The 15531-nt window shown below is 51.4% G+C and overlaps 1 protein-coding gene across 1 annotated transcript in view; it reads right to left on the reverse strand.

Annotated features, from left to right (window-relative positions):
* The window catches only part of SLCO2B1 (solute carrier organic anion transporter family member 2B1), a gene marked incomplete at both ends in the record, with an annotated part of 45935 nt that overhangs the window by 14166 nt on the left and 16238 nt on the right, over positions 1-15531 (reverse strand). The window contains one exon of the mRNA XM_082004388.1: positions 5266-5374. Coding sequence (XP_081860514.1) covers positions 5266-5374 — 109 coding nt within the window. The remainder of the gene's footprint in view (positions 1-5265; positions 5375-15531) is intronic.

Genomic DNA, 15531 nt, shown 5'->3' on the forward strand with positions numbered 1-15531 from the left:
GCTGAGCTCTTGCTGAGAGCTCCCAGGGCCTTACCATGCCGTAGGAGGAAGGCAAGTGGCTCTGCCATGGTTTTTCAGCCTCAGCTCAACCTCTGCAAATCCTGTCTGTATGTCCTGCCTTCCGTGGGTGGACTGCACCGGGATGGCAGAGAGCAACATGGAAACCTGCGTGTCTTTCCCCCGCCACCCATGGGCCGAGGGCTGCAGCGCTGAGTGATTACCGGGGCTGCTACAAACACACATGGCCCGAGTAAACACGGCCTCGGCTCCTTTCCCTGAAGCTTTCTGGCAAGGCTTCTGCTAAAACAAACACGAAAGTAGCTGGGAAGTCATTAAAAGTTAATTTACTTGTTTGCTGTCGTTGCAATTTGAATGTCCTTTTTGTTTCAATCATAAAAATGTATTTTTTTTATTCCGGGCAAGAAACACTCCAGAATATTCCCCTGTGGGTGAATCCTTACTGCTTAAGAAAAAGATATCTCCAGCCTGCTCAGCAAAGACAACTGCCCTGCTCCCAGCACCGTGGGAATCGGGGTGCCCGATGCTGACACCCACCAGCTGGGAGGCTGCAGTTCTCCAGCCCGGAGCGATTTCTCCTTCGTGCACATCCTGAACCCACTTTCTGCTCATGCCTTTGCTCCCCCTGAAGCATCGCCTTCCCCCGCGCTCTTCGTCCAGCTTTGCAGCACTCAAGCGACGGGTGCGCAATGAGGGCAATTTCCACCCAAAGAGATGAAGAGTTTCCCAGCTGAGGGCTCTGAATGCCAATATGCTGAAGCAGAGATAAGGAATTAACAGGGAGGATTAATGCAGGGGCCTGCCACAAATTAATGGTGTTAATTCTTAGCAGTTCACAAACAACTGGGACAATCTTTATATCTGCTCCAGCACAGAGGCGCTGGGAGACTGCAGCGGGGAGAACTCTCTGGTGCTCGTCTGGGAGCTGCCCCAAGCTGTGTATTTGTTTTGGCTGTCCCAAAAAGTTATCTGAAGAGCAAAAGTCCCCCCGCGGATGCGAGGGGGTCCCCCATAGACAAAGGCAAAGCTCTCGTTCACGGGGGTATTGCCTTTCCAGCTCAGCACTCTGCTGAAGGCATCGGGGAGCAGGAAGGGTCCAAGCATGTAAGGCATGTTCAGGGACCCTGAAATACTGACACGCCGGAGAGCGGGGAGGCCAGCAGCCCACCGGAGAGGGAATGAGCTGCAATGGTATCTCTGAGCTGGACCAAGGTGAACGCCAAAGACGGGAAGCCGTTTTGCTCTTAAAATATCAATACAGCTCTTGCTTTTTGAAGCAAATTCCTGCCTAGTTTGCACACTGGAATATCTCAGACATATTGCAAATATGAAACCTCAACTTGCTTGCTGAAAAATCTCCCGAGAGCTAATCCAGCCTTTTGTGGGAGGTAGTGGGAATCTTCCACCAAAAAGATTTCTCTTCCCTAGAATCCTTTGGTCTTTTCAATCAGACTATGCCCTCTCTGCCACTCCAGATCAGAGCTATAACACCACGACAACAAGCAGGTCTCCCGCTTCATGGTGGGGTGCAGTCACCACCTCATTACTAACTCACCTTCCTTAGAGGAAGCTGGGCAGGTACTAAAAGTGTAAACTTTAAAATAATAATTAAAAAATATCCTTGAAACCATCTTTAGGCACCATAGAGAAACAAACAAGTCACAAGCTCAGTGTTTTAATTGCTTTGAAGATCACCTTTAATGGATTAATTCCCAGTATGTGCAACAGAAGCTGAACATCCTCCCAGGTGTTTTCAACAGAAGCTTAGAAATTAGCAATGGAAATGGCTTCAGGCTAGCTAAATCCTACTTTCTTAATTACTGTGAGCGGGTCCAATGCCTGCAAAAGGAGCACTTTGTGAGTACGAGGAGCAGGGTGCAACCCAATGTCACACAGAGCATCTGTGCAAGAGCCAAGATCATTCCCCACAGTGCTTTGACTTTCCTACTTTTGAATAACTCCAGCGAGTGGAGCCTGCTCCCTTCTTGGGTAATTGACCTCATTGTTTGGAAATGTCCCCAGTGCTTTGCCTGTGTATTTATCCTGTACAAAGCTCCATCCTGTTATTGCTGACTGTGGATAGAAAAGCTCTTCCTGTCCTTGAGGCAGAGTTCCTAGGGCTTTGCAAACTGCTCTTGCTCATCACACATTGCCCCAGAAAGATTTAAAGCCCGGTGGCTTCCAGAGAAATGGAGAACATGAAGCACCTCACGGGATGGGCTCTAACCCATCCGCATTTTGCTCCCAGCAAAGTAAAGAGCAAAAATTCCTGCAAGCCTTATTTTGCTCTCGGTTACCTCCATGTGCACAGAAGCAACGGAACAAATGACGAAATGCATTTCCTTCTCCATAATCATGCTTCATTTTGCATCATTTAAGCTGAAATAAGTGACTAATTTCTGAACATCTTCCTCCTCCAGGTCGGCTTTGTAATTTAAGTCTTGCCTCTGCCAAGCCCTTAAGAAAACAATGAACCCTTAAAGGAGCTCTTCAGTCTTATTCTGCTCAAGAAGCAGCCTCAAGCACTTTGCTGAATCACAGCCTAAACAGATAGCATCTCTCTCACCTGGAGTTTCCCCAGGTTTGGGCCAGGTTTGCAGCAGGAGCTGCATTTTCCCCACCCGTCAGGGAAAGCCGTCCCTGCTCCCTCCAGCTGACAGACAAAGGGACCCTTCCCAACGAAAGACGCTGCCTTCCTCCAGGGTGAAGTGTTCGTGGTCCCAGGTTGAGTTTGCAGCCATCCCGTGTGGGTGGCCCATGTGAAAGTACGAGGCCGATTTGCAAAATGCTTTAACACCAGCAGTGAGCCAACTCCAAGTGTTGACTCACAATTCCAAGTGCACTGTTTGGGCAGACCCAAAACTGACGTTGCAAAGTCCTTTCTAACTGAAAGTGGAGGAAGACCTGCAGATGAGCCAAAGTACAGCCCTAATCTCCAGGACCATTTGTAGATGTGGCACTTAGGGACATGGTTTAGTGGTGGATTTCACAGAATCCCAGAAGGGTTTGAGTGGGAAGGGACCTTTCAAGGCCATCTAGTCCAACCCCCCAACTCGAGCAGGTTGCTCAGAGCCCCGTCCAGCCTGGCCTGGGATGTTTCCAGGGATGGGGCATCCACCACCTCTCTGGGCAACCTGGGCCAGGGTTTCAGAACCCTCAGTGTGAAACGCTTCTGCCGTAGATCTAGTCTGAATCTGCCCTCTTTTAGTTTAAAACCGTTACCCCTTGTCCTGTTGCAACGGGCCCTGCTAAAAAGTCCGTCCCCATCTTTCTCATAAGCCCCTTTATGAGACTTTGCAGTATTAGGTTTACCGTTGGACTTGGTGATCCTAAAGGTCTTTTACAACCTAAACGATTCTGTGATTCTATGATTTTACAATTTTACAACCTACTTGAGGTATGCAAACACCTCAGGTGTGTTCAAACCCTGTCTTACAAGGGATGTGGGAGGAACAGGACCGAAATATCATACGGAAAAATCTGAGATCCTGTGTGGTCCCTGCTTGATCCAGTCCCTGCCCGCATCCTAATTCTTTCCTTCGTCCCAGCCCAAAGAGGGATGGGGACTCCCACAGCATTTCTCCATCCGCTCTGCTTCGTTCTGTCTCTCTTTTTAAATGACAGAAGGTAGAAAACTGCAAGGTGATTCAGGGTGGAAAATCTCCAAACGTTGTTTTCATGAACTATCGTATAGAAAAGAATAGTAAAAATAGAGAGGAAAGAATCCTTGGTGACAGAAAGAAGAAACAAAATAAGCAGGGGAATCACAAAATGGGAGGTAAAATTGTCTTCCTAGTGGCCTGTAGAGGAGCCAGCCCTGAAATCTTCAGACTTCACCCAAATTGTCCCCATCTACACCATCACGCACCAGCTACCATCCAGCTTCTGTCTCTAAAAAGAGTTTCGTATTAGAAACCCTGGTGATTTCAGCAACACTGCTCTCCCGGACACTGCATTTTTTTCAGGACTGGGCTTTAGGGGAGGAATTCTCAGAAATAACGGATTTATTAGCACAGCTCCCGCAGCCCTCACAACGGCTGCCCTGATGCAAGCCCCGAGCCAAACCTGCAGCTCGAGCAGACGAAAGCATTTCCTCCGCTCTTCACCCAGGAGCAGGGAGCTCATTTTTATTCATTTTTCAGAGGCAAAGAGCAGAGCGTCGGTGTGAAAATCCCATCTGAGCTCTATAAATCTGCTCCCGCGCAATCTCTTCCATCACACGGGGTTTTTAAATGACAGTACAACAAGGTCAGCGGGGGGAATAAACCCCCGACTTGCTCCTCTAATTTAGCATTAGGCTAGCGAGCAAATGGTGCAACTCGCAGAATAAAAACCTGCCCACGCTCGTCTGGCTGTGCCTGCCCTGCACTGACCTTAATAAAACAGAGAATTTCCAATAAACTAAAGGGATAATATTGAGGAAATATGGAGGAAGCTGGCATGGATTGACTTCAGAGGGTCACTTTTCTTAAGTAATTGCCCAAGTGCAGAGTATTTCCTCCAAAAAAACCAACTCTGAGCAGTAACCTCCAGAGACTGAAGCCCAGCTGATTCCCTTCAGCCCAAAGAGCCTACTCATTTCTAAACAAGCTAACGGCCCTGGATTAAAATCACCCTGCACAAACATGCATCTGATTTTAATCGCTCAGAGCCCGGCTCCAGGCAGTGCAGGCTCTGATGTTGTCACCAGCCTTGAAAGAGGGGGTCTGAGGAGGCTTTTGGGGACGAAGAGCTGCCAGTGCTGGTGAGGGTCTGATTCCTACTACTATCTGGAAGCTGAGCAATAGCAGCTGGATGCACCCAAGTTGCAAACCCGCCTCTAACTGGGGGTGGGTCTTCCCTTTCCCAGGGCTCTGCTCCAGGCTCACGGCTTGCATCCCTCTTCCCTGCCTGGCTCCAGGCTCCGAGAAGGTTCTGGCCTGCGTTTCCCACTGCCCAGCTGAACCACAAAGCCACACAACATTAAGAGCTACCAACCCCAGATGCTTTGACCAGCATGAGGTGGAGCAGGGTAGCCTGGACGCGATGGCCAGCATCTGCTGTGAGCAGACCAGGAAGAGATCTGCAGATAATTAAACCCAACAGTGCGCCTAAGCTGCAATGAGGGCTTGCCTGGGAGGTAGGCTGAGCGCAGGGAGGAACATCCCTTTTTCTCACCAGCGTTGCAACTGGCCCGTCGCCGGGATGAATGCTTGTGCGAGCGGAGGAACCCCGTCCAAGCGGGAGGCGGGGGACGCACACACTTACGTTTGATGAACTTGGTTAGAGAGAGGTTCTGCTCGTGTTCAGATCTCGACCTGAGCTGGCTGAGCACGTCCTCGCCCTTCTTGCTGTCGCGCTCCTTCCCACTCGCCACCTGGGGACAGACAAGAACCCGTCTGCATCGACCACGCCGGAGTTTCCACTGAACTTGCTTTTTTCTCCCCCAAACCACGGCAGACGGCCGCCCGTGCTTCCTGCGTAAGCCTTTGCATCGGGCAAGAGGGATACCCTTAAGGAGATGCTTTTCTTCCCCAGAGGGTCTGTTCTGCCCCTGTGTGCACAGCAAGCAGGCACAGGAACCCAAGGAGTGATGCACCGAGACCTCCGCCCAGAGCAGGTCTGGACACGGGTTTTGGGTGGAGGTTGAGCATTTCCACCGTCTCTCCATGTGTAGCGTAACAAGCTGCTGCGGAGGTGCCTCTGCCCGTCACCAGCAGGCAGCAGCCGTAGGAGGAAAAAATCCAGGCAAGGAGGTAGCCTGCGACGGAGGCAAAATATTTTTCACCTAAGCCAAGAGGGGCTGACCCGGAGGCACCCGGAGTAAGGAGGTACCGGGGGTCACCTCACCCTCACCTCTCCCAGCCCCTTTCCACTCTCCTCCTGCTTGTGGAAACCCCAGCTGAATTCTAGCAACTCCTGCCCTCTTTAATGCTTTTAATTCTTTTTAGCCACATCTTTCCCACTGAACAGCAGCAGCGTAGAAGGGGCATCCTCTCCTGTCCTGGTCCACGGAAGGGGACAGATCCCGCAGCTCCCCCAGTCTTCCTTCTCTGTTCAGGGGAACAAGACTCTGCAGCTGGAGGTCGGATGGGTCCCGATGTCTCTGCTTAATTTAGCCTCAGCCGATGCTTACAGCTCTGCGGGACGTTAATCCAGGTGCCCGCGGGATCTGTCACGCAGCCGCCGCTCACAAGCAAAGAGGGGCTGGCAGAAGAGGAGAGGGGGAAGATGGAGGGCTTGGATCATCCAAGGTCCGTCCCCGCCTCATTAGGAGATGACTGCATGTCCGAGGCAAGTGTCCAACATCCCATCAGCAAGCAGGAGGCCAAGGGAGGGGAGGATTTCTTGGATGTGCATCGGATCCCTTGCTCTGCAGGCTTTCAGGGGAATCACTAGATGGAGGCCATTAATTAGATTAGATACGCTACTCTACACGTGTAATAACAGAAAGCGTTCGGCGGGAGCGCGGTTTTCACGGAAAACCACAGTGTATTTTTAGCCAGAAGAACAGAGCCAGTGACTCCATCTCTGACATCCCACATCGCCTCAGCAACGGCACTGCTGCAACTCTCGACACAAATCTAATCTGAGTCAGAAAAATGAGTTCATTCAACAGAAATGAGATGTTCTTAATTCACAGAAAGAACTGGACAGCTCTTTGGCTAAAATTATCTCTTTTCCTTTGAAACCGAGACTGATTATTAAATATCGGAGAGGTCAAAATGTCCCGCGCTGCAAATGCCACGATTCCTTTCTGAAAAGCCTCTACGAGGCAAAAGCGATGAAACTCCTTTCATGGCTTTTATTGGTTAGAGCGCGGAGATTAATACATTTTTCAAATGCAAAGATAACATCCAGCTTCCTTTCACTTTTCAATTAGGTTACGGGGTCTCTTCCCTCGGCTCTAGAACTGCAGTGTTTTCCAAAAATACAGTCAAGCTGTTACTGACTGTGGCTTTCTCAGCTTCCAGCCAGAGAGGTAACTGTCTGCTGGGCACTGTCTGCACATCCAAATACAAACAAAAAGAAGCCCCAGATCCCCCCGAATTCCCCAGTCCAGGATGCCTCCGCATGAGCGTGACCCTTGCGAGCGGGGCATTTCTGTGCACATCTGGCTTAGCACCCACCCGAGGAGCAGCTCTGCTGCCTGCACCTGGAGCAAAGCCCTCGAGGAGGAGGAAAACTCCTCACCCCATGTTGGCTTGGCCCCATGATTATTTTTTTTTTGTTCCCTGAAAGGATCAGGAAATGCATTCCTCTGGGACGAAGCAGGCACTTTCACACGCCGGGAACGCAAGCTGCGGAGAGACTGAATCACTGAATCACAGAATCATTAAGGTTGGAAAAGACCTTTAAGATCATCAAGTCCAACCACCAACCCAACACCCCCATGCCCACTAAACCGTGTCCCGAAGTGCCACATCTACACGTTTTTTGAACACCCCCAGTGATGGTGACTCCACCACCTCCCTGGGAAGCCTGTGCCAATGCTTGACCACCCTCTCCATAAAGAAATTTTTCCTAATATCCAGTCTAAAGCTCCCCTGGTGCAATTTGATTTACTCTCGTCCTATCGCTGGTTACTTGGGAGAAGAGACCAACCCCCTCCTCGCCACAACCCGTAGAGTAGGTAGTTGTAGAGAGCGATGAGGGCTCCCCTCAGCCTCCTCCAGACTGAACACTCCCAGTTCCCTCAGCCGCTCCTCATCAGACTTGTGCTCCAGACCCCTCCCCAGCTCCGTTGCCCTTCTCTGGACACGCTCCAGCACCTCAACATCCTTCTTGCAGTGAGGGGCCCGAAACTGAACACAGGATTCGAGGTGCCGCCTCACCAGTCCAGGGGCACGATCCCTGCCCTGCTCCTGCTGGCCACGCCATTGCCCATACAGGCTGGCACGCATCCTGCCTGCTTGCTGCGGGCAGGGAGGCGAGCGGTGCTGGCTCTACCATCAGAGATGCTGAAGCCCGGCCGATGACGCTGTGCTCCTGCCGCAGGGGATTTTAGCGTTACTCAGAGCAGACGATTTGGCAAGCTGGCATCGGTAGGTGCGATAACACGGGCTGGTTGCTCAACACCTCCCCGGCCGTCTGCTGCAGCATCGTGCCAAGGGAAAACAGACAAATGTGGGAAAGATCTTGCAAAATGTCCCCGCCCTTGGATTTTTCAGGATGATTCCTTAGAGGACGCGGTTTCCTGGTGCACGGCCACCGGTGAACGGGCTCTCGTTGCGTCTCATGTTTTTGCAACGGGGTTTTATTGACCGCCGTCACTTCTAGCCTTGGGGGGGGGAGGCAGAGAGGGTCTTGAGGAAGGAGGATGAAGATCCCCCGCGCTTTGCATTAGGAAGAGCATCCCTAACCTGGCCTCGACCTGGGGAAAGCGCCTGATTCCCTGCGCAGACGTGAATAAATCGGGTATGACTGAGCAGGGCTGAGACCCGGACTTGCTTTTGCAGGAAAGGCAAATGAAGGCAGCTTGCCTGCGAGCCGGGCTCCTGCTTTCACCTGCCTGCTCCGGCACCTGCGAGGAGGGCAGCCAGAGGTGCTGGCACTCTGGTTTTATTCAAACACACCACTGGAAAAAGGGATAAATGACCTGCTCTGTGACAGAGCGGTTTTTACTTGCTTAATTTGAGGCTTCTGCAGAGCTTCGCTCTGGCTGTGCAGAACCTGGCGCTTCCGGCTCAATAAAAAATAAGGTGAGAGAAGCTATTTTCGTATTAAACAAACAAAATGCTAAACCTCATAGCTTGAAAAAGAATTATTTCCCTCCTGACAAGGTCATGCTCCCTACAAACACTCCATTATGCCTCTTCCAGCAAGTGTGGGTCCCACCAGGGACCCTATTTCCTCGAGTGTTAAAATAATCAGCTGACAGGCACCTTGCCCCCGTGAAACGGGATGATTATTCTTAGCTGCCGTTTGCCCCCGTCTTTAAAGCTCGCTGGGGAAAATCCGAACGTAGAGACCAGCCCACTCCTGTCACATGCCAGTGGCACCACCATGCCCTGCCACTTGGCCCCCAGTTGCTCCCCAAGTAGTGCCCTGTGTTTCTCGACCGCCTTCGCTGGTGCTTTAGGGACTTCAACGAGGCAGCCTCAGAGCATCGCAGCCCCCGGGGCAAAGGTTTCCAGGCAAAGACTTAGATTTCCCCCTCCCCGCTCCTTAAGCTTTGCCCATTAACTGGGAACGCTCCAGTTTGGGTTACAGGTCGGTCATTTTCATTTCAGCTTTTCAGGTGCGCTGGAAGTGCTCCAAGTCACCGCGGAATAAACATGAGGGCATCTGCATAAACGCCGGCGACCTGTCCCAAGACGGAAACCGGAGAAGTTATTTCCCCCCCCCTAGCGCCGCTGCACGAAAGCTCTGCCCGCGCAGAAGGGTCGAGTCGCTGCCCCAGCACCGTCCCCCCACGCCGGAGCTGGGATGCCTGCTGGGACCCTCGGGGACAAGCCTGGACAGAGATGTCAGCTGTCTGCGCTCCGCGAATACCCTCCGCGGGTTGGGAAGTCCCCAGCGACCCCGACGCAGGGCAGGAGGCTCCTGGCAGGCTGGGACGTGCTGCTGCAATCCCGCGACGCAGCCGAGCGCTGCACCAGCATCTATGGGGCATCCTCGGGGCGGGGCAGGAGGGGTCCTGGTTGCATTTTATCTGCAGGAGCTTCTCCTTGTCACGAACCTGCTTCGGGACTGGAGGGACAGGCGTTGCCCGGACCTTGCCGAGAGATGCCACCTCCAGCAGGAACGGCGATGCCCAAACACTTCAGATGGACACACCTCGTTCAAGGTTTCTCCATGCTTGCAGCCCCCTCCTGCCACCTCCAGGTGCTTTTCGGGATGAAAAAAGTCGATCCAGTCTTCAGGTTGCGGTCCTAAACCCACCAGCTGTCCCCGCTCAACAGGCACTGCCCAGACAGATGGGTTTTCCCCTGGGAGATGGGGGCTGACTTCTTAGCCCTCGGCTCTGCCACGTACATCTCCTCCAGGACAGAGCAATTGAAAGTAAAATCTGGAGATATTGTACAGATGACAGGGGGACATCCCCCACCATCCCAGTGGAAAATCCCATCCAATGCACTTTGCTAGGCCACCGCAGAGCCGTCGTGTTGCTGCACGCCCTGAGCACTCCCACAGTTCACATCCCTCCATCCCCGCTGTGAAACACCCCCAGAAATCCACCTCCTCTGTTCTGCAAAGGGTTTCATCTCCCAGCCTCCCCATTCCATCCCATGGGAGATGACCATGCCCCTTCCACCTCCCCCGTTAGCAACGCCAAGGAAGCATCATGCCAAGGATGAAGTGCCACAGCTTTGAGATGAAGAAGGACACGAAAGAGGCATCATCCTGCTCATCTCTTCTGTTTGGCACCCACAAGTCCCCCGGATGGCTGGGTTAGGGTGGGATGGATCAGCAGCAGCCTGTTCTCCCTCCTCAACAACACCGGTGACTAAATAAATAAAGGCAATGCAGTAGGTCTAATCTCTGCAGACCTGGGCAAAGCAGAACATGCGGCACCATATGGGAAACCGTTAAAGCTGGAGAACGTGAATATTAGGAGAGTAAACACAACACCACTAAATATGAGAAAGAGAGCAGAGCATCTCAGAGGGATGGTGCTGGTGGATTCCTTGGTGGTTTGGTGCTCTTGGTGCAGAAGACCCAGATAATTATTTTCTGTAATCCCCTTGGCATAGTGAGAAAACAGAATCACAGAATCGTCTATGAAGGAAAAGACCTTTAAGATCATAAAAAAACCCAAACATGTGATACTTAATCAGCAGAGGAGAAGGAAGGTGGGAATTGTCCACACAGAGTGAGATGGGATACCATGTAGGAAAAACTAGGCAACTAGAGGGCTGAAATAACAGAAACCGAACCAAACTTAGTGCAAAGGGCACAGCCCTTGGGGTTTAAAAGTAATTTCTGCTGCACAGCTGGAAACGCTGGAAATGAGAGGAGGAGAACGACAAATAGCTCCAGGTCTGTCTCTGCACAAAGAGCAGCTGTGGAAGGAGCAAGCGTGATGTGAGGAAGAACCGAGGCCGGTGTTTCCAGGAGAGCTGGAGAAGTGCAGACTCCGCTGCACCACTGGAGACCGGATCCAGACTGGTGCAGCTTGTGGCTGGGATGGGTGAAAAGCTGGGATGGAGAAGCTCTTTGGAAGCAGAGGACTGGCTCAGCTCCCTCAGTGAAAGGAAGGCTTTCTATAACCACGTCGACATGGCAATGAGTAGGAAAAAAAGATTTAATCAAGATTAGGGGCAGAATAACAAACTAAAGGTTAAAATATAGACTGGAGATTAGACAAAGCTTTGCAACGTGCAGGGAAATAACTTTTTGAAACATCGTACCAGTGAGGCTTAGGAGGAAAGAACTGATGAGATGGACAGATATCCAGAGGGGATTGCGTGACAGCAGACCAGGGCCACCAGGGCTTGGACAGGACCGGGACATGTAGACCTGCTTCCTATAAAATCCATCCGAGCTTTCTCACGAGGCTTCTGTTTGCAGAAGACGTGTGCTGACATTGCAGGGGAGGCTTTGTCAGGGCAAAGAGGAAGCGTCACCCACCCCCTTTGTACGGCCTTCAGGAGACGTGTGGTTCTGCGTGACTTGGGAGCGTCACAGAACGAAACCTGAAGCTGGAGATAATTGAGTGTACAAGACAGATCTTGCACACGAGAAATGCTGAGCAAGGGCAATGCTCCTGCTTTTGCTTAAGGTGCTCCCGAGAGCACTTTTCCCCTTCTCAAACCCTTTTCATGTCACCCGCGGGGCTGCAGGGACTGGGGAGGTGCAGCACAACGGCCGGTCAGCCTGCAAGACAGACAGACACCGTGCCCAAGCAAAAGCACAGGGAAAGCTTTAGCAGACAGAATACAGCTGCCTGGGTTGGGATACCACAACATTGCCAGGGACAGATGGTAAAGCACGAGCTAAACTTGGGCTTACTCAGCAATCGGAAAATGCTCAAAAGCTGTAGTTCCCCACAATCCAGGACACAACCCCGAGAAATGGTTCAGGCTCCTGGAGGCAGGATTAAACTGGAATTATTGAAAAAAAACTGGTCTTGACTGGAAACAGTTTGTCCAGTAACAGCCTTATCCTCTCATTCCCTGCCCGAGATCATAACAACTTTATAGCTTTGCTGTGATCGTCCCTCAGATAGGATTATTCAGGATACTTCGGTGCTAGAAACTTACTGACAAGTTTCAAAGCAGAGGAATAAAAATGTTCTGGGCCTGGAGGGATTGATTTATTATAAAAAGATCAAAAGAGTGAACTCTCATTATCATTGACGTTAACACTAAGTGCACAAGTCATTCCAGGAACTTCAAAGAAAGAAGCTATCCAATAAAGGTAAAGCTGAAATATGGAAAGGTAAAGCTGAAATATGGTTGTAGAATAAATAATCAAGATCTGTCTTGGCTGATGGGAGGAGGCAAATAAGTCTCCAAAGAGACAGAGGGCTGTACTCTTATTCAGTGTTTGCTGGATGATGCCCATTGAGGAGGGTGGTCCTTGGTCTGGGGAAACCACCAAGGGCTCAGATGAGTTGCATAGAGTGAGGCAGAAGGAAGAAAAGAAAATGATGGTGGGATGAGAATCAGAGAAGAGAAATAGCGCTTCCAGCAGCAAGAAGGACTGAGCCATGGGCCAGTCTTTGCTACTGGGATCTCGCTGGGTGGACTCTGCAGTGGGGAAACGTACCCACAGCTTGGTGTGGGCACGTTATTCCTAGGCAGCCTCATCATCTGCTGAGAGGTCCATGGTCCCAGGGGTCTGCAGACAGCAGCTGGCACAAGGACAGCTTGGCCTGGGGCACCTGCAATTCCTTTTCAGCCTCCAGAAATGAAGCCCACAGCTGGTGGTGCAGAAACATCTCAGCTTCTTCTGTAGACAGAGCAGATCTGTGCTTTTCCCATGTGTTATTATGGCTGCCAGGCCCAGAGGTATTTGCTGTGGGTAAGATACTGTGCTGGAGCTTTACAAACACGGGGAAAAGCCCAGCTGATGCCTTCAAGTGCTTGCAGCTCGTGGTTGCTCTGCTGCTGGTTGCTTTTTTCCTGCTTTGGACAGGCGGAAGCCCTGACACTGAAGGCAGCCAAGGAAAACGCCGACCGTCTTCGGAGCTGCAGCTGGATTTAGACAGGGTTGACCCAAAGGTTATCACAATGTCCATTGCTAGTCTGTAAAACCCTGCACTGACCCCATCCCGCCCTTCCCCTCTGCAGCATGTCCGGGATGGAGCTGCGTGCTGTGGAGCTGGGACAGGGAGCTACCACGGGGATCCCACCTTTCCTTACTGCAGTCCCCCTCTCCATCCCAAACCAGAGCCAAGAACAAGAAGAAGCAACAGCTTTGCTCTGTGCAATGAGAGGAAGCCTGGAAGCAACCCTAAAGCCACACCGTGAGCTACAGTGGGTCCTACCTGACCAGGGAAGGGTGGTTGCTCCGGCCAGGGCAGAGGAAGGCAAAATTGGGGTCAACGCTTTACCAGTGCTGAGCTTTGTGCCTGGAAACACACATTTCCTGACTGCTTTGCATCTCTTACCAACTCCACCCGCCCCTTCTACAGGGTTTTGCAACACATCCCCGGCTGATGCTCCTTTGGAGGGGAATCATGGCTCTAACAAGCTTAACGGTGGGTGCAGTAATTCCGTGGCCTTAGAGATGCTGCTGCCCCCAGCTCACTGGAGAGGACATCGCTGCCCTTTGCGATGGAAAAGCAGTCATGCTTATATCCTTATTGATTTTTTTTTTTTTCCTGCAACACCTACAGAAAATCACCTGTGATAATGCAATTTCCTACCAAGCTTTGAGTGCTCCCACAGCAGAGAGATGTTTTACCCAGAACAGCATCTGGCAACGTTTTTAAAGGATTTTCTTTTAATCGGGGCCCCTTGCTGCTGCTGGCAGTGCTGATACCCCCGTGGGACGGGCACAAGCCAGCTCGGCTGGCCCTGGTGCCTCCTGTCCTGCAAGGGGGGCAGAATTTTGCCACCCCTTAGATTATTTTCATATTATTATTTTTCACTGTAAGCAATTTCCAAAAGCTTTCTGGAGGCAATGGTAAAATGGGGAGAAATTCAGGAAGACCTGGGCTGCAAAGGGATAAATGGGTGCTCTGCCATGTGGAAGCATTCCCTACAGGTATCAGCCAGTAGAGCAGACGACAGCCTCCTGCTGCTTTCCCAAATCAATATCCAACCAATCCTTCCTTAAACTCTTCAAAACTGACCAGAGTGCAGCACTTGCAAAAAAGTACAGTTGTTCTAGTTTGAAGTACATTATTTTCTCTCAAGAGCCATTTATTAAATTAATATTCCCACCAGCCCTAATAAAGAACCTTTCTCATAAGACGTAGTGTGCCACCCTTGCACAACGAGCAGGCTCTGCTAATATAGATCATCCATAATGACTTTAAAGCAAACCAAGCTCCAGCAGGATAAATCAGGCACATTGCATTCAGTATCGCCCTCATCCTGCACAGCGCTGAGCAGTTTCCGCCCCATTACCTCGCAGGACCGCAGCACCTTTGCAAACCTGACAGCATATATAACCCAGGGGTAGATCATTATATCCCCAGAAGCGTAACTGGTATATCAGGTCACATTTCCGCAGGCAGGTGAAACCCAAATCTCCCCAAGAGCCACTTGTTCCCGCGGAAATTCAGGCCGTGGCAGGAGCAATGAAGAATTATTCCGCACCAGGCAGTGCATGGACTTGTGTAGAAACTTAGAAAGTTTCGACACCAAGGTAAAATACACGTGAAAGACAATTACACAGGCTAGAGCATGGCCAAGAAATCGAGACGAGCGCAGCTGCAAATCACCTACTAAGCGCGTCCCAGCCACTTCCGTAACGCTCAAAACCATAGCATGATGCCTCCTCTAAAAGAACACTTCGTTTTGTATTATTCCCCACGACACGCCGGTTGCCAGAAAACTGGGACCCGCAGCCAGCAAAGTGCGCGGGAAGCTCGCGAGCTGTTTCGCATCTTGGCGTGAGCACTGAAGAGCCCGGGAGGGCTCTGGAGAGGTCAGAAAACTCTGAGTTTTTTGCTGGAGCAACGGGCTCCACCAAGAGCCAGGGACGAGCATCCCTGGAGCAAACTGCAGGCAGGCGTGAGCCGGGTTGCAATAACGGCTTCAGGATGCTCAAGGCTTTCTCCCAGCCAGACAGCGCTGAGGACGTTACAGAGCCAGGGTTGAGGGGTTGGAAAGTGTCTAAAATCCTTCTGGCCAGCAAAGAGGTGGCAGTGAGAAGAGGTGATGGGTGAAGCTAGATGCTGGAGCAGCAGCTAACCCCGAGCCCCACGGAGGGGGAACAGTGAAAAGGGGGTTTTGCAGCGGAAATGAGACAAACCACCCTCCAGCCTCAGTATTTCAAACACCCCCGGGGTACAACCCACTCCTAAGGAAAGGCTCTTGATGCATTATTCATATTTCCTACCAACTGGGACCAATTTCCTCATTGGGCACACGTGGCTCCTCCTGAAGGGAAACAAGGACCATCAGTGCAGCACCT

The sequence above is a fragment of the Phaethon aethereus genome, assembly GCF_964289735.1.
Source record: "Phaethon aethereus genome assembly, chromosome: 1".
NCBI classification, from domain to species: Eukaryota; Metazoa; Chordata; class Aves; order Phaethontiformes; family Phaethontidae; genus Phaethon; species Phaethon aethereus.